Source organism: Asparagus officinalis, chromosome 5, assembly GCF_001876935.1.
Source record: "Asparagus officinalis chromosome 5, Aspof.V1, whole genome shotgun sequence".
Classification (NCBI taxonomy): Eukaryota; Viridiplantae; Streptophyta; class Magnoliopsida; order Asparagales; family Asparagaceae; genus Asparagus; species Asparagus officinalis.
In genome coordinates this window covers 10396545-10421528 of record NC_033798.1, presented here as the reverse complement: position 1 = coordinate 10421528, position 24984 = coordinate 10396545, and the positions used below count along the sequence as shown (strand labels likewise).

Here is a 24984-nt window from a genome sequence, read left to right as displayed (position 1 = left end):
TATATATATATATATAATATATATATATATATATATATATATATATATATATATATATATATATATATATATATATTATATATATATTAGAGAGAGAGAGAGAGAGAGAGAGAGGAGAGAGAGACGAGAAACTTATGTCAACTTAAGTGGACCATCCACCAAAGTTTCTATCCATTGATGATACATCGAGATCCGTGATCATATGAAGAGACTTTCATCAATGGATAGAAACTTTGGTGATGCCACTTTTATAGTTATATATATATATTATATATATATATATATATATATATATATAATATATAATATATATATATATATATATATATATATATATAATATATATATATATATATATATATATATATAGAGAGAGAGATTAATGGGTATCATTGTTAAGGAGGGGATTTCCCTCATTGACAATGATGTGGCACAATCTCCATGGTGGAAATAAAGTAGGAGAGAGAAATTCCTACCATGGGATTGTGCCACATCATTGTCAAGGAGGGAAATCCTCTCCTTGACAAGAATACTCATTAATATCATATATGGGGCTGTTCGGTTGGCTAAAAAAACATGGAAATCAAAGATAAAGAAACATATTTCCTATAATAGGTTCTTTTCTTGTGTTTGATTCACTTCTTAAAAGTAAAAGGAGATGAGATGAGATGAGTTGTCACAATATTATTGGATGATGTGGGTGATTTTTTAAGAAAGAATTTTTAAAAAAATGTTTTGAGGTTGTTTGGTTGGATAAAAAAAATAAAGAAATGAACTGTAAGAAACATATTTCCTATAATAGGTTCTTTTCTTGTGTTTGGTTCATTCTTAAACTAAGAAAATATATGAGATGAGATGAGTTGTCATTATATTATTAGATGATGTGACATATACTTAAGGAAATCAATTTCCTTGTTTTTTTTTTTTTTGAGGAAATGGATGGAAAGAAAATTTTAATGAGATGAGATGAGTTGTCACCATATTATTGGATGATGTGGGTGATTTTTAAAGATGAGATGAGAGGAGAGGAAATGAGATCGGATGAGTTGAATGATGTGACCCATTTCTTGTGTTTGGTTTATTTTTAAAAATAAGAAAGGAGATGAGATGAGATGAGTTGTTGGATGAAAATAATATTTTATTAGATGATGTAGGTGAATTTTAGGGATGAAAATGGATAAAAACAATATTTTATTGATTTCCAATATCTAATTTCCTATTCTTGGTTTTTAGGAAACCAACCAAACGGGCCCTATATATATACAATTTTATAACACATTGGGAGCAAGATATGATAGGGATCTTGCATTAAAGAAAAAAGAAAATTTTAAAATTATAACGGGCAAATTTTGAAAACAAACCCATTTGCAAAAATATTCTCAAAAAAGACCCGTTTTGAAAATATTTGCAAAAAACAACCTAGTTTCAGACCTGAGGCTGAAACTGGGTCGTTTTTTACGAAAAAAAGTTCTCAAACTTCACGGGAGTTGAACTCCCGTGAAGTTTTTTACATAACAAAACTTCATGGGAGTTCAACTCCCGTGAAGTTTGGGAAATTTTTTCCCAAAAACCAACCCAGTTTCAGTTCTGAGGCTGAAACTAGGTCGTTTTTTGAAAATAAAGTGGAAACGGGTCTTTTTTTTGGGAATATTTTTGTAAAAGGGTATGTTTTCAAAATTTGTCCTATTTATAACACATAAGAAAATATATCATAATCTATCTGCTCTAATTACGTAAGAAAATAATTCTTCATACATTCAATTTTATTTCTATGATACGGAGAATGTTGAACCATACCTTGATGATATTATTCTCTGTAATATTTTTTAAATAATAAAAGTTAATCAATTCTTCAAGTACAAGTTAATCAATTATATATCCATGTAAACGATCTCAAATCGATTATAATCAGATCCATTCATCCCAGAATGATCACCAACCATGATAAAACTCATTTATTATCATTTAAAATAAATTTTCAAATTTTTGGGGTTTTACAAATTGGATGAAGAGGGAGGGTGCAGATTGATGACGTGGATCTAGATCTGGCCGTTCACGTGTTTTAGGATGCGTGACAGGGCTTGAGCGAGTCGTGGAACGTGGGTGGTAGTTTAATTGGTGTTTTACCTGGAGCCAGATGGAAGTATGATGCTGCAGGGGTAGCGATTTTCTAGAGGCAAAAACGTAGCAATGGTTTCAGCTAAAAAAAGAATTACAGGTCAATTTTTTTCTTGAACAGATGGAATAAAATATTTATATAAAAAGCTAGAATGTAAATTTTTTCCCACAATGAATAATAGGTCCTAAGACATGTACATATTAGTTAGGGTAGGTGAGGAAGGAGAAGGGAGATGTTGGGCATTTCGGATAAAAGTTGAATATAAATTACTCCAAAATGGTTGATTGAAAGCTAAACCAACTTATAAGGTGATTTCTGTGTTAAAAAATGAAAGGTGGTTTCTATCGATTTGACTTATTTCTTAACATGGTTTTCAAGGGAAAAAACCCTATTGTTAATGTCCAAACTTTCAACCCAAGAAATGAGATCAAACTTTTTTATCTTAAACAAGGTAACATAACATTCTTGTGAAAAGCGAAAACGGGAGCAAAACAACAACATGCCAAGGCCTATTATTGAGGATTAATTTTTAAAATGTAGACCTCGGAGGGAGACATCAGAAAACCCAAAACTTAATTTGAAATCTTCCAACTTCTCTTACATTGAGTATTGATTACAATTATCTTTATGAGTTACAACTTGCAATTACCTTTATGAGTAAGATAATACCGTAGTACTTACAAGAAGAGGGTTAATAGAACTTCAGACTGCATAGAGATATTACAATTTAACAGTTACCCTAAGTGTCACACTTTAGGGTTATTTTGCAAAATGAGATCAGTTCAATACACATCATCTCAGAACGACGCGCATGCGAGCAGGTTGTCTGAGCTGCACATGGGGGCTGAAATGACAAAATTGCCCCCCATCAAGTCCATATACGGCTCAAACAACCCGCTAGCGTGCAAGTCGTTCTGAGGCGATGGTTACTCGGATCACTTGGCCAATAATCACACAAACAGTAAAGCACCTCATAGTAGATTAGTTGTGCAACTTGTGCATTTATGCCGAACTTTTTCCTGATTTAGCAACCAAAATGAACGAGGAGTTCAAATATACTAAACAAAACATGTCTTCACTTTGGCTACATTGCAGAACTTACAGCCCTAAGATTCAGTCATCCAGAGGCATACGTTTAAAAAGAGAATCAACAACCTGACATCGAGCCACAATAAATAGGGAGAACTCCATCCGCGTTCAAGAATAAAGCCTAAACTCTCTCGAAAATATCCACCTAGTATAAAGATTGCTTAGAGACATTGAGATTTCAACATCTCGAGAAATTCATACTACGTGGGGGCACCCAAAAAATAATTAATGAGCCAATAATTGGTTAAAAAAAAAACAAGAGCCAAGTACTTGATACCTGGGGGCACCCAAATAATTAATGAGCCAATAATTGGTTAAAAAAAAAACAAGAGCCAAGTACTTGATACCTGGGGGCACCCAAAAAATAAAAGGACCATTCCTTCTTCATTCTGCAAAGGTGCTGTACATTTTAGAAGCAAAAAAGTCAAAATTCCAAACCAAAGATATGATTCTGGATAATTGACGTCCCTCTGCTGCTCTGACCTAACTATATGATCCATTTCAAAATTTCAAATGCCCTAACATATCCTTTTCTTAACAATTGCACGCAGCTCTTTCCATCTTCACCCTCTGCAAGCAAAATAAAAGTAGAACTACAACAGGCAATTAATAGATGGATATGCTTTAACCACAATAAATTATAATGAGCTTGGTTTTTATTGAAGGTAAACATGCCGTGCAGTAAGATAGTATTGACTTTAAATATTATTAAAATTACCAAATAACCTAGCAAGTTTTTCAGACTTGCAACTCAACTCAATTTACAGGGAAGTTTGTGTCAAATTTGTATCTGAATGTAAATTTGAACATACTCATACTACGAATTTTAACAAGCTTGTCAAATGTTTAAAGATTCATATTGTCAACTATCTCAGAAATTTTTCTCTGCCCAACAGTCCAAGTTATTCGAGCGGGAATTTTCATATGTTCGTGTTTAAACTGAAATTCAAACGAAAAACTGAACCTGTCAAGATAATGATCAAACTCTACATTAAATGACACAGATATAAGTACACAATAGAATATGCCACTCCCTTTCTTCCTTCTCTCTTGTACAGTTGTGCTATCGCTAAAAATACAGGTCTACTTCCTAAGGGTTACCTACTGTTATAATAGTATTCATAAACGCCAATCTGCCATTACTCCTTAAAAATGCTAATATTCCTCTCATCTGCAGTAGAGAGCGTATTTCGTTAGAATCTGCAAAGAATATGCAACAAAAAAGAATGTGTCTCACTTCAGTTAAAATCTGCCATTACTCCTTAAAGTATTTTTTGGTTCTTTGAAAAACTTACTTCCAATACTTCCTTAAACACTTATGTGGCGTCTTTGTGTCATCCTTACTTTCAAAATATTTTTTTAATCCTCAATACTCAGAAGTAGCTCGGAAGTAGTTGAAATGCATATTAATTAGAAAAATAAATAATTTTTTATTAATATTTTTTTATTAGTTACTTCTAACAACTTTTCATTGATAAAATTACTTCTTAATAATATTTCTAAATGTTATCCAAACAAAAAAAGTAAATGAAAAGGAAGAAGTTCTACTTCCATTACTTCTAAAAATATATGAAACAAACAAAAAAATGTTATTCTCACTACTTCCTACTTCATAGTTTTAAAAGTTACTTCTATAACCTATTTTTTCTTTCAATACTTTCATTATTCAAACGGGCCCTTAGAATGATAGAGGAGAGGAATGTGAGGAAATTTGAGTCAAAATGTTATCTCCCAAATTGGGGTGTAATGAAGGAGAATGGAAGGAAGGGGAACTTCCCTTTCCTTCCTTTCCCTAATTCATCTCCCAAACATACTGTTAGGGTTACTATTTCTATTTCAGTATAAAATTTTTCTTATATTTTCCTCCTATGTCCTCTAAGGGGCTGTTTGGTTGCACACTTTTTGAGAATTTTTTTTTCAAAACATCTGACAATGATAAATTTGTAATTAAAAGTTTTCCAGAGATTTCTGTAAATTGTGTTTGGTTTAACAAAAAATTTACAGAAATATTTTCTATAAAATATCAAAACCTACCAAATTTTATAAAAAGCAATTTCCTCTCAGACCAGAAATCTAACACATACCATATTTAATTAAAAACCTACCAAATCTTGTTATTTTCTATAAAGTTATGAGCTATTTTCTTGTTTTGAACCAAACAAGCAAAGTAAAAAAAACAAAAAAATTGGTACTTTTTGATTTTTCAAAACTTTTCCTATAATTTTTTTAAGAAATACAAGGAAATCATATTTTAGGTGGAAAATATTTCCTATAATTTCTAGAAATTGAACCAAACACCCCCTAAAACTAGGGGTTTGCTGCAATAAGTACAAAACGGTGGCTGCTGAACAGCTAATTGGTCGCTATAAATTCTTGCGGATAAAAAAAAAAAAAAAAAAAAAAATAGTCTCATCCATCCAAACACACCATAAATGATTAAGACAAAAAAAAAAGCTTAATTTCAGAAGGGAATAGTCAGTCTCCTCCGCTGCCCCAGAAAGTGGGGGAGAGAGAGAGAGAGATGGAAGCGCCTCTCCTCCTCCTAAAGAAGGAAGAAGATAGGGGGAGGGTCGGGGCGGTGGCCCGATTCGTCGGTGAGCTTAAGGAGGAAGGCAGCCGCCTCGGCTACGTGGCGGGGCCGCTGGTGGCGGTGACCGCATCGCAGTACCTCGTCCAGGTCATCTCCAGCATGATGGTGGGCCACCTCGGGGAGCTCGCCCTCTCCAGCTCCGCCATCGCCACTTCCCTCACCGCGGTCACCGGGTTCAGCCTCCTCGTAAGTCCCCCACTTCGTCCTTATTCTTGTCTCTTTCTTAAAATTTCATTCGTTCACGAGACCATGTGATCAGTTGGGCCGGGTTAGATCTTGTAACGGGCCTGACCCGGCCTTTGAAAACATAGAGAGAAACAGAGGCGAGTATTACCACCCTAAAAATACTAAAAAGAATCGGGTCAGGTTCCTGCAGTTTCGCGCGATCGCGGACAGGGCTGCAGTAGTTCTCTCTGTGCGGAGAGACCCATCGTTAAATTTTTTTTTACTCTTAAAATAGTCAATTTTTTTTTTTTGTAGAGGTGCATAGACCCCAATTGCTATTTTTCTTTTTTTTTAACCCTTAAAAGAGTCAAAACAATGTTCACTTAGGGGGTCCATCTACGCTTGGGCAAACAGTACAATGAGTTTATCTGCACCAACGGAGGTCTGTTTGCAACAGGGAGTGCTCATACCGAAACTTAAAAAAAAATGAAGCAAAATAAGTTTTTATGACTTTTTATTTGCAAACATGGTCTAGATGATGGAAAATGAGAAGATGAGAAGTTGAGATCGTAGCTAATTAGGTGGCATTCACCTTCCTTTTGTCTTTTTGATTGTCATGAAAAATAGAAAGTAAAAAAAGAATATCGGAAACTAAATTGTAATGAGAGGGAATAAAAAATAATAAATTGATCTCCCTTCTTAATTCACTTTCTCAAAAAATTTTAAAAAGTGAAAGGGGCTAAAAAGGTAATTCGGCACCCTGTTGTTTTAATGTACCGTGCAATTTCTTTCTAGTTGTCAAAAGGGAAACTATAGGATGTGAAGTTGCTTCCAATTTTTGTTCTGTTTCTCATCCACTATTATGTGGTTGTCAAACACACTCTTAAGCATCTGCTTTGCAGCTGTTAAGTAAATAAAAAGTTGATAAAAAAATTATAAGGTATCTCCCGTTTCTATTTTTTTCTTCTTTGATGGTTGGAAATGGTTAGCAAGTTAATGGAAAGTTGAGGTGGAAAGTCATTTTTTTAAGTCCTTTCAACTTCTTAAAAATTGAGAAAGTGGATAGAAAGTGAATTGAGGGAAAGGAGAAGGTATCTCTTTTTTTTTGGGTTATTAATTGCGCCCAATTGAGGATAGACTCTTTGTAATATCACCCAATTGCGGCCAATTGCAAATAGATGTTTTGTGCTATCGTGCAATTGTTGATCGACTCCTTATACCGTCGCCCAGTCGTGATAGACCCCCCGAGACTCTATTGCCCTCAAGAAATCTATTTGCCCCAAAAAAAAAAGCTCTACCTCTGAGGGTCAATCTACAATAATAAAACTATAGGAGATCGGATTTGGATCCACCTAATTGGAGAGGATCCACATCCTAGGAGATCTATCCATAGTTTGGCGATATAGTACAAGGTGTCTCAATTAATCTTTTTCTTTTCACTTTCTACTTTCTATTTACTTTTCATTGCTACACACTGTTGTGCGCAGCAGAAATTTCGGCAGCACATCCGATGCGTAATGTGCATAACAAGAGATTAGATCACAACTAAATTCCTGTTTCACAAAGGAAACAAGAACCGAAAGCAAAATATCTCAGCAAAGTGAGATATCAGCTCTTCCTCTCATCAGTTCTAGGACTGATTTGTCGAGGGAACCTACAAGCTATTACAAATCACAGCAAGACAAACTATTTTACGTGGTTCGGTAAATTACCTACGTCCACGGGGCAAGGAGGGGGAGATCTACTATTAGAGAGAGAGAGAGAATACAACTAAGGTTTACAATCACACAATCTAAACCCTCACACAAACTTTCAGATCCCTCACACAAATACTCTCTCAAAGGGATGCACAAATCAAAGAATAGCTGCAAAAAAACTTTGCTTTTTCTCTGTGAATAGCCGCCAAAATCTCTGCCTTGCACCTTCTTTGCTCTGCTCTTGCACGCCTAAGCACAACCGCCAAAGTCCCTTATCCCCCTGTTCTTTTCCTTTGCTTGCACTAATCCCGAAACCCTATAACTAGGATTTTATAGGTTGCAAGCAATCGGGTCACACGGAAACAAGTCGGGTGGGCCAACGCACGCAACTTCATGAAACTGCTCTTGTAAATCACGTGGACCCCACAAACTTTATTTCACGTGATCTCTTCACGTCACGTTCACACACTACTTAAATTTTCTTAAAATAAGTATGAAAGTAAACTAAATATGTAGATGAAGGTGCACGGGATGCGTGCGTGACACAAGGTACAGAGAAGTGTTATAATCAAATTATCAAGAAAATAGATAGATATGATTTTGAGTATGTATATTTTTAAATTTTCAAGTTTAAGATCATTTCTTGAGTTTTTTTCAAGTGTTTGATTTTGTTAATCCTCACGGTATTTTTGTTGATTTTTAAAAGTGTGATGGTGTTTAGAATTTATTCTTTTTAAGTGTGATGGCCTTTAGAATTTATTCTTTTTTAAGTGTAAGGGCATTTTTAAAATTCTAAAAGTGTGGTTCACAATGACCAAAAGGAGAGCTTTTCTTAATATATAGTTTAGATTTTTGAAATTCTAAATACATAGCTCACAATTACCAAAAGAGGAGCTTTTCTTAATATATAGTATAGATGAAAAGTAAACTAAATATGTAGATGAACAATTTGATAAGTAAACAATTTTGAATATATAATGCACATATTTGATTTCTTTAGTGTATGAATACCACAAATCATTTGATCCATTGACTAGTTTCCTTTTGAATTAAATTTAAATAAATAATTAGAGGAATAATGATCAAATGATTTGTCCGATCAACTCCGCTCCTACCTATAAAAAAAACTACTTCGTTAATTAATTAGATAGTATATAGGCTAAATTGCACTTAAATACCAGGAAGTTTCTCCACTTTGCCACTTATATACTATAAGTTATATTTTAATGGCAGAAAAATCCTATAAATTGTTTTAAATTTTGGTGAATTTGTAAGCTCAATCATGCAAATGTTCTCATATGACACTAACATGTAAAATAAATTTCTAACCATTAATACTTGTTAAATTTACCATTAGATATACCCCAACTCTATTTTAAAGTAGAATTAAGATAAGTTAAAAAAAGAAATTTTGGTTGATTTAATGGCAAATTTAAGAAATATTAATAGTTAAAAAGCTCTAAAATTACTATGTAAATATCATAGAGAAACATATAAGTGATAGGGCGGGGAAACTTTATTATTTAAGTTCAATTTAGCCTATATACTATCTAATTCATTAACAAATTACTTTTTGTAATGTGTAGGAGTGGAGTTGACCGGACAAATTGTTTGATCATTATCCCTCTTAACTATTCATTTAAATTTAATTCAAAAGAAAACTGGTCAATAGATCAAATGGTTTTTGGTATTCATATACTAAAGAAATCAAATATGCGCATTACATACTGTAAGGATTAAGCTATTTTTATTTCTTCAGTATAAAACATATCACTACATAAGATTGATTCGTACTCTTATATTTGGGAGTGTTGAGTAAATGTCACTGACAAGGAAATTTCTTTTGATTTTATATTCTTATATTTTAGAGTCTTCAGTAAATGGTTTGACATGGCGTTGGAAAGAAATATACATTTGCCAAATTTCCAATGGGAGAAGTATCTTACATAAACAAAGTTGAGTTATCAGATATCTTCTTGCATTGGTTCTGAGTAATTGCCTTTAGAGGAGAGGATCCAGATCAGACTCTTACCTGATCCACTCTTTAGATCTAGAAATAGGGTTTTCAAGCAATTTCTTGATCAGAACTTCAACTTCATCATATACTATCAAATTGAATTCTGTTTGTGCGACAAGAATTCATTCAGAAACCTAAAATGTCTAAATTTAGTATCAGAGTCTCTTATTGCTCTCTTCGACTTACTCGTGATGGAACTGCACCACCTGAATTGAATGGGTCCGATTGGATAGGACAAACCTATGATATAGAACACACTACAAATATATTCATGGAGAAATTGGACAATCAGAAGCCCAAACGCGGACCTGTTAGAAGAAATTAACTTGCAACGAAGAACGTGTCATATCTCCCAAACCATACATCGGAATTGGACGAATTATATATGAAAATCGCGTATTTTTTCGAGACGGAGTCAACCAAACTTGCCAATGTTCGGTCTGCCGCCGTCTGTCTTGCAAAATTTCCTCCGGATTGAAAGATATCAGAGTTTTTATCATTTTTTTACTATTTTAGGTAATCTTTTAGGAGTTTTTTTTATTAGAAAACAAATCTAGTTTGATTCTAAATCAATTATAAGGAGTCTTTTAAGGAGAGTTTTATTATTTCTATTTTTGGTAAAGTTCGGGTCATAGTAGGAGTCTTGTTTATTTTCTATTTAAGCATAAGTTTGTAAGTCCTATAGGTATAATTTTTTTATCAGTAAAATTTTCTCTTTATTATATTTTCTTTGTGGATTTGAAGATCAATCTTTGTGGATTCAGAGAACAAACCTTGGTGGATTCTGATGTTTATTACTTCCACGCTACAATAACCCAAGACCAATTAGAATAGATGTCAGGCCAGATCTTGATTCGAAAACGCCCAAAGGAGACCACAATTCTTATACAACGTATCTGCAGTTACAGGGTCATGCAAAAATTTAGCTGTGCAACTAACTATTTTTAATTTTTACCAAGGCTCAAGAAATCTGCAGTCTTAGGTTCATACTGGGAATTGGCGCATCTCCATACTTTTCATCATGTCGTAATATCACACACTAACTGATATGGAACTGAATTTTTAGTGTGTTCCAAATTTTGCCAAAAAAATTGATTTGGTGTTTGATCTGGAAAATTATATTCTATATACTAAAGTTATTAGAGATGAACAACGTGTGGCTACAGTTCGTCTCCAATAATTCGTCTCCAATAACCCCGTATATATTAGAACACAGCCCACTGGTAAAGTCTCGGTCTTTCGACGTTTGAACTCTTGGCCCACTGGTAAAGTCCCTTTCTCATATTTTCCTTTTTTTTACATGACTTAAATACTCCAATAAGGTTTACTCCATTTTTTTCATAAACTCATGCACTTTCTCCAAAGTTTTTTTTGGCATAAATACAAAGTTTTACCTGTATCTATTTTTAATGCCACACACTTTCAAAATCAAGTATTATATGCGAAATACTCTACCGAGTTATTTTTAAACTCACTTTAAATTCAAAAAATTTAGATCATAATTTATTAAACAAAAACTTAAAATCATACATTTTTAGCTTTTTCTCATGCTCTGACATTGCGAACCGTTGATGGGTTTTTGTCGATAAACCCAAAGTTTTACAACCATATATTCTCTAATCTGCCTCTTTGAAACCATCTTAAACCTAAATGCTCCACCAAATTATTTTCAAATCCAGTTTGTATTTTAGCAATTCAGTATACGATGTTATATTTCCTATGACTTTCTATATTCTTATCCTAAGTTGTTAGGTACACAGTATATTTTTGAACCAAGTGCTTGAACCATAGGTTTTTTGTGGCATTTTCCATACTAATGTCGTGGCATCGCATGGATCAATTTTAAACACTAAAGTCGTGGCATCGCGGGGATCAATTTTACTCGTTGATTGCTATAAATCACACAGATACTTGTGCATTCACTGTCTACACCATCCACGGGAATTCACTTGGCCACTCTTCCATTCACATCTCAACATGCATGGTCACTCATACTCTCACCCAGTCACCTTGCATAAATAAAGCCAGCAAAAATACTCATACATTTACATGAGAAATAAATACTGACAACAAGCATCACTGCATCAAATAAAAACTTTGACTTATGATTTTTAACATAATTGACAAAAAGAAAATGTTCACTTTGTGGAGCATGTCATATCAACCTAGCTAAAGAGTTCAAAAGTACCATTCATCATGATTCTAGCTTGTCAAAAGAATGTAAACCATTATTTGCGCTCCAAGTTCATAATTGTTTAAGATTGATGTAGTATCGAGATTATATTTACTTTCAGGTCTATTGAGCATTTTCCCTTTAGCTGATAGTTGAAATTCTAGCAGGAAGACTAAAAGGCTACAGTTAAATTATAAGTCCAAAATCAAAGATATTTCTTCCTCAAATCCTTGTGCAGTTCTCTCGAATTTTATACGTCTAATGCTAGTTGGTTAATTGACATGACAAACAGTTGGGTATGTCCAGTGGATTGGAGACTTTATGCGGGCAAGCCTATGGAGCAAAGCAATACAAAAAACTTGGAACGCATACATATCAAGCTATGCTCTCTCTTATACTTGTTTGTTTTCCAATTTCTCTCGCATGGGCCTACATGGGAAAAATTCTCACTTTCATAGGGCAAGATCCTCTGATCTCACTTGAGGCGGGGAAGTATGCAGTTTGGTTGATTCCTGGTTTATTTGCCTATGCCATTTCTCAACCCATGATAAAGTTCCTCCAGTCTCAAAGCCTAATTCTTCCAATGCTCATATGCTCCATTCTTACTCTCTGTCTCCATATTCCTTTATGTTGGGTTTTGGTATTTAAATCTGGGTTGGAGAATGTTGGTGCTGCTCTATCTATAAGTATATCATATTGGTTGAATGTGCTTTTACTTGGATTCTACATTAAGTATTCAAAATCATGTGAGGAAACGCATGCACCAATTTCAAAGGAGGCATTCAGGGGGATCAAGAAGTTCCTGAGGCTAGCGGTTCCTTCTGCTGTGATGATATGGTAAGCAACAAATTTACGGTTTATCTATTTTCTGGTGCTTATTGTAGTTTATTTATGAAAATCTAACTTGAATCTTGTTGTCTCTCATAGTCTAGAGTGGTGGTCCTTCGAGTTGCTTATCTTGCTTTCTGGACTTTTGCCCAATCCAAAGCTTGAGACCTCAGTGCTTTCAATATGGTAAGAAGAAATTTTATGAGTTATTCAGTGGGAATTTTGCTTGTATATTCCTCAGAGAATTCTCAAAAGAGAGAAATTTATGAGGACTTAAACTTAATCGTCGTTTATTTTATAAAAATTGATAAGCTTTAGAATGTACTTTTTGTGCTGCTACATACCTGCTTGAACTCCTTCAGCTATTGGTGTATGGATTCTCCGAATTTTATTTGTTTTGGTGCTGTAGTAATTATTCCATATTTAACCTTTATTTATATATTTGGAAGATTGTAGTTACTATACAATAAATAGATCACTTCTTCTACTCTCTAGGGGAACCTAATCACTTAACCCCTAGGATTTAATCACTTAACCAGAGTTTTTTTAAGTTTTAGAAGTTCTTGAAATTATAACACCAAAGAGCTAGCATATGAAATACTCTAAAGAGTTAGCGTATGAATACTCTTAAGTTTATTGCACTAACACTTATCTTATACTTTGCAGCCTTACTAGCATCGCATGCCTGTATACCATACCATATGGAATTGGTGCCGCAGCAAGGTATATCTGTTTATATGTGTTTACTCACTCTCATACTCATTGTTAAATATTTTGTTTAGAGAAAGCACACACAAGAAACTTCATGCATAATGTAATCAGTGAAAGATACTGAAGAGAAGGTTGTACTTCATTTTATGTTTCGTTATCTGTAATTGATGCCTTTTCTTTTTTGATATGTAGTACACGAGTATCCAATGAATTGGGAGCCGGAAACCCAGAAGGAGCTCAGCTAGCTGTGCAGATTGTGATGTTTATAACAGTTACAGAGGCTATTGTTGTTAGCTCAACACTCTTTGCATTGCGTAAGGTCATTGGTTATGCTTACAGCAACGAGAAAGAAGTTATCGATTATGTTATGGAAATGCTTCCCCTTGTTTGTATATCAGTGATCATGGATAGCTTACAAGGGGTTCTTTCAGGTCAGTTACTTTCTTCTCATGAAACTAAGATGTCATTAATGTATGCATGTGAGTACATGAATTTTTTTTTGAGGTATTCTCACCCTTGTTGCCTTATTTTGCCAGATCTACTGAGAAAATTTGATTCATCAATATCTAAGCTCATAATTAAACTATATTATCTTTGCCAACTGATACTGGATCCTGAAAAGGATGTAGACCCAGCTGTACTATTATTTGTTTGTGGGCAAACATACATTTAGTTTATACATCTATGCACATAAGTATTCAACTTTCTTTTTCCGTTAAAAGAGTAAATTAATGAGCAAAGCATTAACCCTGCAAAAGCTATTCCTCAAAATAACTAAAATATTTTTGTGAGTTTGCACGAAGGCATGCCAAGAACCAGCTTATACATAATTTAGATTTATATGAACGTTGAAGAATCAACAAATATTGAAATGAGTGTCTTCAACATGGATAGGTATACCAACTTTTGAAGAGAAATTCTTCATATCACACCATAACATAGAAAAAATCTTCTCTGCAGCCGTTCATAAATTGAGTGTTTCTTATGACCTTTTACTTCTTCATGTAATTGCACTGTGTTATGGTAGAAATGTACAAATCAAGTTTTTGTAGTTTGATTGTCTGTCTTCTTCAAATGATATGTGTCACTCTTAAATTTTTGAGTCTTAGTGTGTACTAATACATAGCATGAAAGAATATTAGTGCTCGATAGTAAGAGATCTTCTTTCTATTTCTTTAGGTATTGCTAGAGGATGCGGATGGCAACATATAGGTGCTTATGTGAACCTCGGGGCATTCTATCTGTTTGGAATCCCTGTAGCTGTTGTACTTGGGTTTCCCTTGCATGTTGGAGGAACTCGGGGCATTCTATCTGTTTGGAATCCCTGTAGCTGTTGTACTTGGGTTTCCCTTGCATGTTGGAGGAAAAGGCCTCTGGATAGGCATTCTAGGTGGAGGTAGCTGTTGTACTTGGGTTTCCCTTGCATGTTGGAGGAAAAGGCCTCTGGATAGGCATTCTAGGTGGAGCAATTGTGCAAACAATCCTCCTCAGCATTGTAACAAGCTGTACAAATTGGCAAAGACAGGTTAGTCTCCATAGTGTCAGAAAAAAGAAACCCATACAATGAAATTACTAGATGCCCTGTCTCCTTAAATAGGGGAGGAAACATGGGCTACAAGAAAAAGAAACTTGGGATACAATGCATACGATAAGTAACCACATAAGAGGAATATAGATATACCCACTAACAGTCATCTAACAAATATTCTGACATTTCTGAAGCTGGAGCATATATAAGAAACATGGTCATCTTGTTTACATAAGGTAGAAAAGCGACCACTACTCAAAATCCACGGTAAATATATCTTTTACATGTTCTTCAGAGAAAGTGTATGGAGTTCAGATAGACTTTTCATTATGTCCTCACAAAGAAAGTGATAATCCATCTCAATGATTTTGTTCCCTCATGATAGGGAGGATTACTAGCAATAAATATGGTAGCTTGGTTGTCACGGTGCATAGGCATGGGATCCTCATAGGTAACACCAAAATCAAACATAATGACTTGAGACACAATATCTTACAAGTAGTGTGAAGCATAGACCTGCACTCAGATTTAGCACTGGATCTGGCAGTAACAGTCTGCTTCTTAGTTCTCCAAGTGACAACTTCTTAGTTCTCCAAGTGACGAGGTTGGCACCAGTGTACGTGCAATAACCAGATGTGAATTTCTTATCATCCTTGGAATGACATGTATCTAGTGTTGTGAGCAGTGAAAATTTCGGTAGAGTTTCTGGTGCACAATAAGAGAGGAATATCAATAAGAATTCTTGTCTCACCAAGGAAACAAGAATCTAAAGCGAATATCTCAACAAAGCAGGATATCAGCTCTTCCTCTTATCAGTTCTAGGACTGACTTGTCGAGGGAACCTAATAAACTATTATAATGGTCACAAATAGCAAATCACAAAGTTTTACGTGGTTTGGCAAATTACATACGTCCATGGGGCAAGTAAGGGGGATCTACAATTAGAGGGAGAGAATATAACTAGGGTTTACAATCACTTAATCTAAACCCTCACACAATTATCTCTCTCTCAAAAGCACAAAAAGCCTATTTGCAATCAGCCAAAGAAAGCCGCTGACTTTTTCTCTCGCAGTCGCACTTTTCTTCTTCTCTTGCGCACCTGCTCTCTGCAGCCGCCACTTTGCACTTACTCTCCTCTTTTCGTACTTGCACACCAAACCCTAGAAAGAACCAACATGTATTTATAAGCCTCTGCCGGGTGGGCCTCTTTGCCCGCTAAACAAAACTTCTCAAACCCGCTGGACTCCTAGCCTTGCCCGCTGAACAAAACTTCTCAAACCCGCTAGACTCCTAGCCTCCCACATACAATTCGTGGCCCCCACTTGCTTGCAATTTGCCAGCTCCTTAACCATTCACGTGGTTCGTGGGCCCCCGCGTTCACAATTCTTCACCTCGGCGAAGCTTTCCCAAAACCGAGCCGACACCAACCAAATCAAATACCTCACTTGATGCGTCCAGTGCGAAGTGAAACAATTCACGACAACATACTCAATCTACAATAAGTCGAGAACCCAAATGAGAATGTAAACACTCTCCAAATATCGGTATCTACTCACCAAATCGGCTGCATCATAAATGACTGCTTACGTATCCTCTTGCCTAAGGAATCAAGTCTTCACATAGTTCACTCAAATGGTCGTGAACGACCTCAATCCAACAGAAGAGTTTGCAACCCTTTTCCAATATCATCAACTTTGCGGCTGATAGTACCTCCAATGACCTCAAAGTGTAACGAATCAAACACCTCCTGCTGAGGTGAACTAATGACCATATCCAAACCATGTCTATCAGCTGCACTCGAATCAAACAACTCATTATCTGCATCCAAATCAACATGATTCCCAATCTATGTCACCTCAGCTAGAATCCCAAGCGTTGCAGTATGATCTGGAGTATGTGGAGTAATCTCCACCCAATGTGGAGTAACATTACTCTCTACCCGCTGTGATACATCTAAGGTTTGTCCAAAACTCTCCACCTGCTGAGAGTCAAATAGCTCCTTCATCAAAGCCTTAACCGAAGTGACACTACCAGACTAAACACCCAATTGAGTTTTACCTCCTATCACAGCGGTTGATAACTCTTTAATAGGATGACCCAAATATATCGAAGCCTCAGTTCAGAAACTCTTCTGCAGACCATTGCTTGATAATAAACACCGATCATCCTCCAGCAAGGTACGGTTCTCTAATTTTACCATCCTATCTAGTTGTCCCAAGATTTCTTTTCCAACGAAGTGTCTCGAAATGCCGTGAGCTCGGTTCCAATACAGAAACAGGTCCATCTTGTACCTCCCATCAAAACTAGAATGAAGTACTTCACCTTTCTGTATATCATACACTTCTTCAATTTGTTAGAGACTACTAGGACTTTCTCTAATGGGGATTTGGTTGCAACTCAAACACGTCTAGAACAGCCACCAACAAAAAAAACCAAACATCTATTACCTCCCAATGATGCCCCCTTAAAATACTCCTAAATATCCCGTGAACACCTCCAGAACGATCATTAGCAAGGTGAATAGAGGTGCCAAACTTCACCTCGGTCTTCTTGCTCACATCAACATGTTCACTGGATTTCAAACTGTAGGTCTTCGTACCCTCTTTCAATCTATGCAAGGAATCAATACTGGAATGCCCAAGCCCTAAATGCCGCAGCCTAGTCGAATCAACAGAAATCGCCAGCTCTGCACATGTCACTATACCTCCAGTCAAGTAATACAGGTTATTCCTCCTGACACCCTTCATTATATTCTGAGAGTCTTCCATAATCTTGAGAACCATATTCTTAATTCAAACATTCAGACCCTCTCCAACCAAAGCTTCAATCAAGATCAAGTTCTTCCTCAATGAAGGAATATATCTCATATCATATAATTCCCTAACAGTCCCGTCAAACATCTTGATGTGAATTTTTCCTATCCCAAGGATCTGACATGCACGGTTATCAGCCATGTACACCACACCACTATCCAGCTTCTCAAAACTGGAGAATCATTCCCTTCTAGGGCACACATGATAGGTGGCACCACTATCCAACATCCATTCAGATTCCTCCGAATAGCTATATGTAGGACTGATAGAAAACGAATAAATAGAAGAGTCAGAAATATTATCATCTGATATAATGATGTTTGCTTCTGATAATGGTTGTTTTTCTTTTCCCTTCTGCTTATTCTTCATCCATTCGTCGAGCTTTGGGCAGTCTTTCTTTCAATGATCAGTCTCATTGCACCAAGCACACTGAACTTTTTTAATTATAGGATGCCCTACTCTAGACTGTGTTAAAATATGCAGTTTATAGAAAGATAGGGGCTTGGATGTAAAATGTAACACCTTATATAAGCCCAAGAGGTTAAATATGCAGTTTATAGAAAGATAGGGGCTTGGATGTAAAATGTAACACCTTATATAAGCCCAAGAGGTTAATGAAGAAAACAACTTTTTCTGATTCACTTGGATGTAAAATGTAACACCTTATATAAGCCCAAGAGGTTAATGAAGAAAACAACTTTTTCTGATTCAATTTCTCTCTCAAAATTCCTATTTGGTATCAGAGCATTCTAACCCTAACCCTAGAGCCGCCTTCACCATATTTGGTCTCCGGTCACCACCGTCGGCGGACCTGGGGATGCCCTAGATCCGGCGGCCTCCGCACTCCATGCTCGAGATCGTGATCAGTCTCTCCGGCCACCACTGCTTCTCCACCGTCGCCGCCATCAGTCACCATCCTCCTTGTCTCCGGCCACCACTGCTTCTTCAGCTGGCGCCATCAGTCCTCACCATTAGTCTCCGGTCACCACTGCTTCTTCAGTCTCCGGCCATCAACAGACTCCTCAGCCGCCTCCACCACCAGGTTAGGGTTTTGATTTGAGAGTGTTTTTTGGGATTCTTAAAACCCTAGAAATTTAGGGACAGATCGTCCGGCCTCCACCCACGATACCTGAGAAGCGGGTTTGGATTGGGTTATTGATCGGGTTCTGTAGTTTTTTTTTAACTCGAATCTTGATGAGATAAGATCTAGATCGGGTTAGAAGGAACAGGAAGATGTTAGAGGTGATGTGGATCTAGACTTAGATCGATACTCGAGACGTAGATCGGGGTCGGATCAATGACGACCGAGAAGGAGGGGAGTGGCAGCACGAATCCGCTAGCCGAGGTGATGTCAAAACTGAATCCTGATGATGTTCTGGTTCTGATGCGAGCATTCAAGATGTCAGCGAGTGAGAGCAAGCCGAAGCAGAAGATTGAGTTGCCACCGATTGATATGAAACTCGAGGGTCCAGCCACTTATCTAAGCTGGTCACGTCGGGTGAGGTACACTCTGGAAGGGAAGGGTCTGGAGGGGTACTTGACTGGAGAGAAGGAGGAGCCGGGTCAGAATGCACCTGAGAAAGCTGAGTGGAAGTCAACTCACATGCATGTATATATTTGGCTCATGAGCTCACTGACTTCGGGTATTGCGTCCACAGTGGATGACATAGCGAAGATACAAGATGTCTGGGAGAAGCTGAGGAGGACCTACGATGGTGCTGGGAACAACCTGCGGGTGTACCAGATCAAGAGGGAGATCTCGGCTTTGGTACAGGGGGAGAGGGCTGTGCAGGAGTATGCTATAGAACTGGATCGCTTATGGCTGGATCAGGGCCACTTCAGGGTCCAACGACGATGCTGCACTGATCCTGTATGTTCTGAGATTGAGATGGAGGATAGGGTTATGGTGTTCCTCTAGGGTCTGGCCCCGGTGTTTGAACAGAGGGTTGCTATGCTACTGGCTCAGACGAGGATTCCCTCACTTGAGGAAGCGGTCTCAGCCATGATACAGGAGGAGAGCCGGATTAGGCTCCAGGCTGGGGCAGCTGGACTCCCAGGGGTGAAGTCAGCACTTGCAGTCTCCAACTCAACTAACACAGGGCACAGTGGCGAGACCCGACAATGCTACAACTGTGGTGAGGTAGGTCACCTGAAGCAAGCTTGCCCTAAGCTACCAAAGGAGCGAGATACAGGTGGAAGGGGACATGCATGGGGTCGTGGTCGAGGCAGAGGTGGTAGGAGAGGTGGAAGAGGAGGCTACCAAGCACATCTCACGGTAGCAGATGGAGAGAGTAAGGAGACTGTGGTCTTTACCGAGGAGGATCATGAGTTTTTGGAGGCATTAAAGAGAAAGCAGAAAGCAGCAGGTGAGGGGAAGAGTGGGGTAGATGATGCATCCACCTCGTCTTTATCCAAGGGTAACTTTGCTTCCTTTGCTCACTCAGCCATAGGTACTTGTGATACACTTGCTCTTGCTTCTATATCCATCACTAGATCACCAGATTAGATAGTCGATTCTGGTGCATCTCGTCATGTGACTGGTGCTGCTAGGGAGTTTTCTTCCTATACTCACCTAACAGTACCATAGAGCATTCAGACAGCTGACGGTACGGCCTAGCCCGTGGTTGGTAAGGGCACAGTGCAATGTACCAACACCTTGACTTTGTCTAATGTCTTGCATGCTCCTTCTTTTCCTGTAAATCTCTTATCCATAAGTGCCATTATATCACAACTAAAATGTGTCGTTTTGTTTGATATTCCTAAGGTGATCTTCCAAGAGAAGGGGACAGGCAGGCAACTTGGGACTGGCACATGGCATAGTGGCTTGTGGTACCTAGATAGAGAGGGTATGGATTTAGTCCTCTCATCTATTGTGGAGGGAGCTGGAGGAGCGGGGAGGAGTGTGGAGGACTTGCTGCTGCTCCATCATAGGCGCTTGGGTCATCCTTCTTTTCCGGTTTTGAGTAGGTTGTATCCGCCTTTGTTTGAAAAGGCTAATAAGGAAAAACTCGTGTGTGATGCGTGTGAGTTGGGAAAGCACACCAGGAGCTCTTATGTTAGTTCTGGTAGTAGGAGTTCTAGTGTTTTTGATTTGATTCACTCTGATGTATGGGGGCCTTGTCCCACAACTGCTGTGAATGGATTTAGATACTTTGTCTCTTTTATTGATTGTTTTTCTCGTGTGACGTGGCTTTATTTGATGAAAAACAAAAGTGATGTGTTTGCTTGCTTCAAGGACTTCCATAAAGGAGTTCAGACTCAATACTGTGCAGTTGTAAAAGTATTAAGGTCTGATAATGGGACAGAATACACCAACATGGTGTTTGGGAGTACTTGTCATCTCAGGAGATACATCATCAAACCACATGTACATACACACCCGAGCAGAATGGGGTAGCAGAAAGAAAGAACAGGCATCTCCTTGAGGTGACTCGGAGTATGACGATTTCGATGAAAGTCTCAAAGTACTTGTGGGGGCAAGTAGTTCTGACAGCCGCCTATTTGATCAACCGGATGCCATCACGGGTGTTAGACTGGAAGTCTCCGATTGAGATGTTGAAAGGTAAGAATGGAGATATTCTTCCTCTCAAAAACTTTGGGTGTGTGTGCTTCGTGCAGGACAACAGACCAAATGTGGGAAAACTAGATCCGAGGGCTGTAAAGTGTATCTTTGTGGGGTACTCAGCTACTAAAAAGGGGTATTGTAGGTGTAAATTTTGATCTCCCGAAAACAGGGAGCTTCGTTTGTATTGATAAGAAGGCTTATTACAAACTAATAAATCAAATGTTTACAACAGAAGCGGAGGGAAGGCCCTCCTTGTTTAACGTGGGTTCCTCGGTGGCGATAGGACGCCTCGCTCGGTGCTCGTGCCGAGTCTGCTTCCCTTGGACGATCTGATCGAAGTTGCTGCCGGAGCCGGAGCTTCGGTTCTCAAATGAGGGAGCCTTTGGCAAAGGTCCAGGTTCAACCTTTGGGAGATTAGCCAGCAGAATATGCAACAGCCAATCCCCCTTTCGAAGTTGATGCCGGAGCCGGAGCTTCGGTTCTCAAATGAGGGAGCCTTTGGCAAAGGTCCAGGTTCAACCTTTGGGAGATTAGCCAGCAGAATATGCAACGGCCAATCCCCCTTCTTCATGCTGCTGAAGATGGGTTTTAACAGGCAAGGGATGGCATGGGCTATCCCTTGATTCATGGGATTTGACCACTAATAGAGGTGAGGGAGATAGCTTGACTGCTCCTTGAATTATGGGATGTGACCACACGTTGTTCGGAGACGTCCTGCTGTTCATTCGTACCGTCAATGGTCATTCGAAGAGCTGTGCTCTGCATCACGCTACATAGGAGTGGGAAAGCCCCTCCTCGTATGCGTGACAACGGCTGTCAGATGCTTGCGTGGATCTGACCAACCACCGAGCGTTGGCGGCTCTCGTCCCTTCACCTGGACAACTGAGGTGAGCCGCATTTATGAGGGTGCAGGCTGTTTCGGCGCCTGTCCGCTCATTCGTACTGTGGACGGCCATCTGACGGGCCTGGAGTATTGTGCCCTCTCCCTTGATTTGTGGGATTTGACCACTGATGTAACTGTTCCCATACTCCAAGTGGGCAGTTGACAGTGAGCTGGCGAGTCTGCAGCTTGGGTCTGCAGGCGAGCTTGCAGGCGAACTGGGTCTGCAGGTGAGTTTGGGACTGCAGGCGGACTTGGGTCTGCAGGCGAGCTAGCAGGCGAACTGGGTTTGCAGGCGAGCTCAGGTGCGCAGGCAGACTTGGGTCTGCAGGCGGATTTGGGACTGCAGGCGAATTTGAGTTGCAGGCGAGCTCCTGAGCATGGATTGAAGAATAGGCCGTAACTTTCAAACCGTAAGTCGGAATTGGACGAATTATATATGAAAATCGCCTATCTCGACGAGATGGGGCCATCCGAACCGAGCCAAAGGCTTTGGTTCGCTTCCTCCGTTTTGCCAAATTCCTTACGGTTTGGGAGATATCTGCGTTTTCCCCTTTTTCTGCTATTTCGGGCGAGGTTTTAGCAGTTTTGTTCTGAACTTCTCTGATAAGGATTAAAGGCAATTTTTATTGCCTACAAAACCCCCTCCAAAGTTTTCAGACCTGAATCGGGCCTCATGGGGTCTGGAACACTTTGGATATGAAGACCCGTAAAGTGATCCCTGTTCAGATGGAGCGAGCAGCCCTCCAACAAGCTCGGTGAAGCTGACCTCTTCGCTCGCAGCTGATGATCGCCTTCTAGGATTTTGAGCAAACCCTCAGCTATCAACGGACTTGATTTGTCTTTACCAACTGCCGTTTGAGTTGGACTAGCCATGCTCTTGCCCTTAGCATGGTAAGTTGTCGAGGAGTTTCTCTTAGGCTCAATGCTAAAATTTCTCCTCTATCCTTAGCCTTTCGAGGCATTTGGATTAAGAGTGTAATTACCAACTGCCGTTTGAGTTGGACTAGCCATGCTCTTGCCCTTAGCATGGTAAGTTGTCGAGGAGTTTCTCTTAGGCTCAATGCTAAAATTTCTCCTCTATCCTTAGCCTTTCGAGGCATTTGGATTAAGAGTGTAGGGAGCAGTTTAGACTCATGCACCAGTTGGAGTATAAGGGGGCAGTTTAGACTCATGCACCAGTCGGAGTATAAGGGAACAGTTTAGCCTCATGCACCGGTTGGAGGATAAGGGGGAAACTTGTCTTCTCTTAGGGCAAAGATGAAGACGAACCCTGATTTGTCTTCTCTTGGGGCAAAGACTAACCCTGAAATAGCAGCACATCGCATGGTAGGCCACTATCAAACAACAACGCCTTTTATGGGAAAGACGGTGCTGGGAGAATCAAATCGTTCAGGGACGTATGAGTGTGACGATTGATTGGACAACATCATTTGCGGGAATGATGGTGTCGGCTATCAGAGGTAATCGTTAACATGATAGGGATTGCCGCGATCGGAGCGACTTTGAGGACCTACCATCCTTTTGAAGAGGATTGGTAAGTTGATTTTGTCAGAGGTGTAGTGTTAACATGACAGTGGGAGTTTATTGCGATTTGAGCAACTCTATGGACCTACCATCCTATTGAAGAGGACTGGTAAGTTGATTTGTCAGAGGTGACCGTTAACATGACAGTGGGAGTTTATTGCGATTTGAGCAACTCTATGGACCTACCATCCTATTGAAGAGGACTGGTAAGTTGATTTGTCAGAGGTAACTGTTAACGTGACAGTGGGGGTCCCGCCATCCTATTGAAGAGGATTGGCGGGGGATTGTGGCTTTGGTCCTAACTATCTGAAGGTTTGACCAAGTGGGAGTTTGATGCAGCCCACCTGAACTGCTAGTCTCGCCTGTTTTGAGCGGTTCGCCATAAATAGAAACCTGGCTCAAGAAGTGGGGCTCGCCTAAACTGTTAAACTTGCCTGATTTGAGCGGTTCGCCGAAACTGGGAACCTGGCTCAAAGAGATGGGCTCGCCTAAACTGTTAAGCTCGCCTGATTTGAGCGGTTCGCCGAAACTGGGAACCTGGCTCAAAGAGATGGAGCTCGCCTAAACTGTTAGGCTCGCCTGATTTGAACGGTTCACCCGTACTAGGAACCTGGCTCAAAGAGATGGGCTCGCCTAAACTGTTAAGCTCGCCTGATTTGAGCGGTTCGCCGAAACTGGGAACCTGGCTCAAAGAGATGAGCTCGCCTCAACTGTTAAGCTCGCCTGATTTGAGCGGTTCGCCGAAACTGGGAACCTGGCTCAAAGAGATGAGCTCGCCTCAACTGTTAAGCTCGCCTGATTTGAGCGGTTCGCCGAAACTGGGAACCTGGCTCAAAGAGATGAGCTCGCCTCAACTGTTAAGCTCGCCTGATTTGAGCGGTTCGCCGAAACTGGGAACCTGGCTCAAAGAGATGAGCTCGCCTCAACTGTTAAGCTCGCCTGATTTGAGCGGTTCGCCGAAACTGGGAACCTGGCTCAAAGAGATGAGCTCGCCTCAACTGTTAAGCTCGCCTGATTTGAGCGGTTCGCCGAAACTGGGAACCTGGCTCAAAGAGATGAGCTCGCCTCAACTGTTAGGACCCGGGCTCCAATCTGCGAAACCATTCAAAAGCGACCCCCTTGAGGGTACCAATGAACAGTCGAGTCATAATGGGATCGTTTCCCACTATGTGTCCAGTTTGCGCCTGGAAGTAGTAGATGTGCTGGGTAGGAGAACCCTTACCATTAAACTACAGGAGGTCCAGCGGCTCGAACTTTACCGGGTAGGAGACCGCATCCCATT

General features: G+C 39.2%; 2 protein-coding genes across 4 annotated transcripts in view; one reads left to right on the top strand and one right to left on the bottom strand.

Moving 5' to 3' along the window:
* The window catches only part of LOC109840623 (arogenate dehydratase/prephenate dehydratase 2, chloroplastic-like), a 55894-nt gene continuing 34478 nt past the window's right edge, over window positions 3569-24984 (bottom strand). The window contains exon 12 of one of the 2 annotated variants that reach the window (XM_020409348.1): window positions 3569-4408. The gene's annotated coding sequence lies outside the window, so the exon portion shown is untranslated. The remainder of the gene's footprint in view (window positions 4409-24984) is intronic. The other variant, XM_020409349.1, reaches the window with a different exon arrangement.
* Window positions 5639-24984, top strand: part of LOC109840622 (protein DETOXIFICATION 12-like) — a 46879-nt gene continuing 27533 nt past the window's right edge. The window contains exons 1-8 of one of the 2 annotated variants that reach the window (XM_020409344.1): window positions 5639-5984; window positions 12143-12687; window positions 12778-12864; window positions 13345-13401; window positions 13582-13820; window positions 14569-14662; window positions 14733-14779; window positions 14850-14914. In XM_020409344.1, coding sequence (XP_020264933.1) covers window positions 5730-5984; window positions 12143-12687; window positions 12778-12864; window positions 13345-13401; window positions 13582-13820; window positions 14569-14662; window positions 14733-14779; window positions 14850-14914 — 1389 coding nt within the window. In that variant the 5' untranslated portion in view covers window positions 5639-5729. The other variant, XM_020409343.1, reaches the window with a different exon arrangement.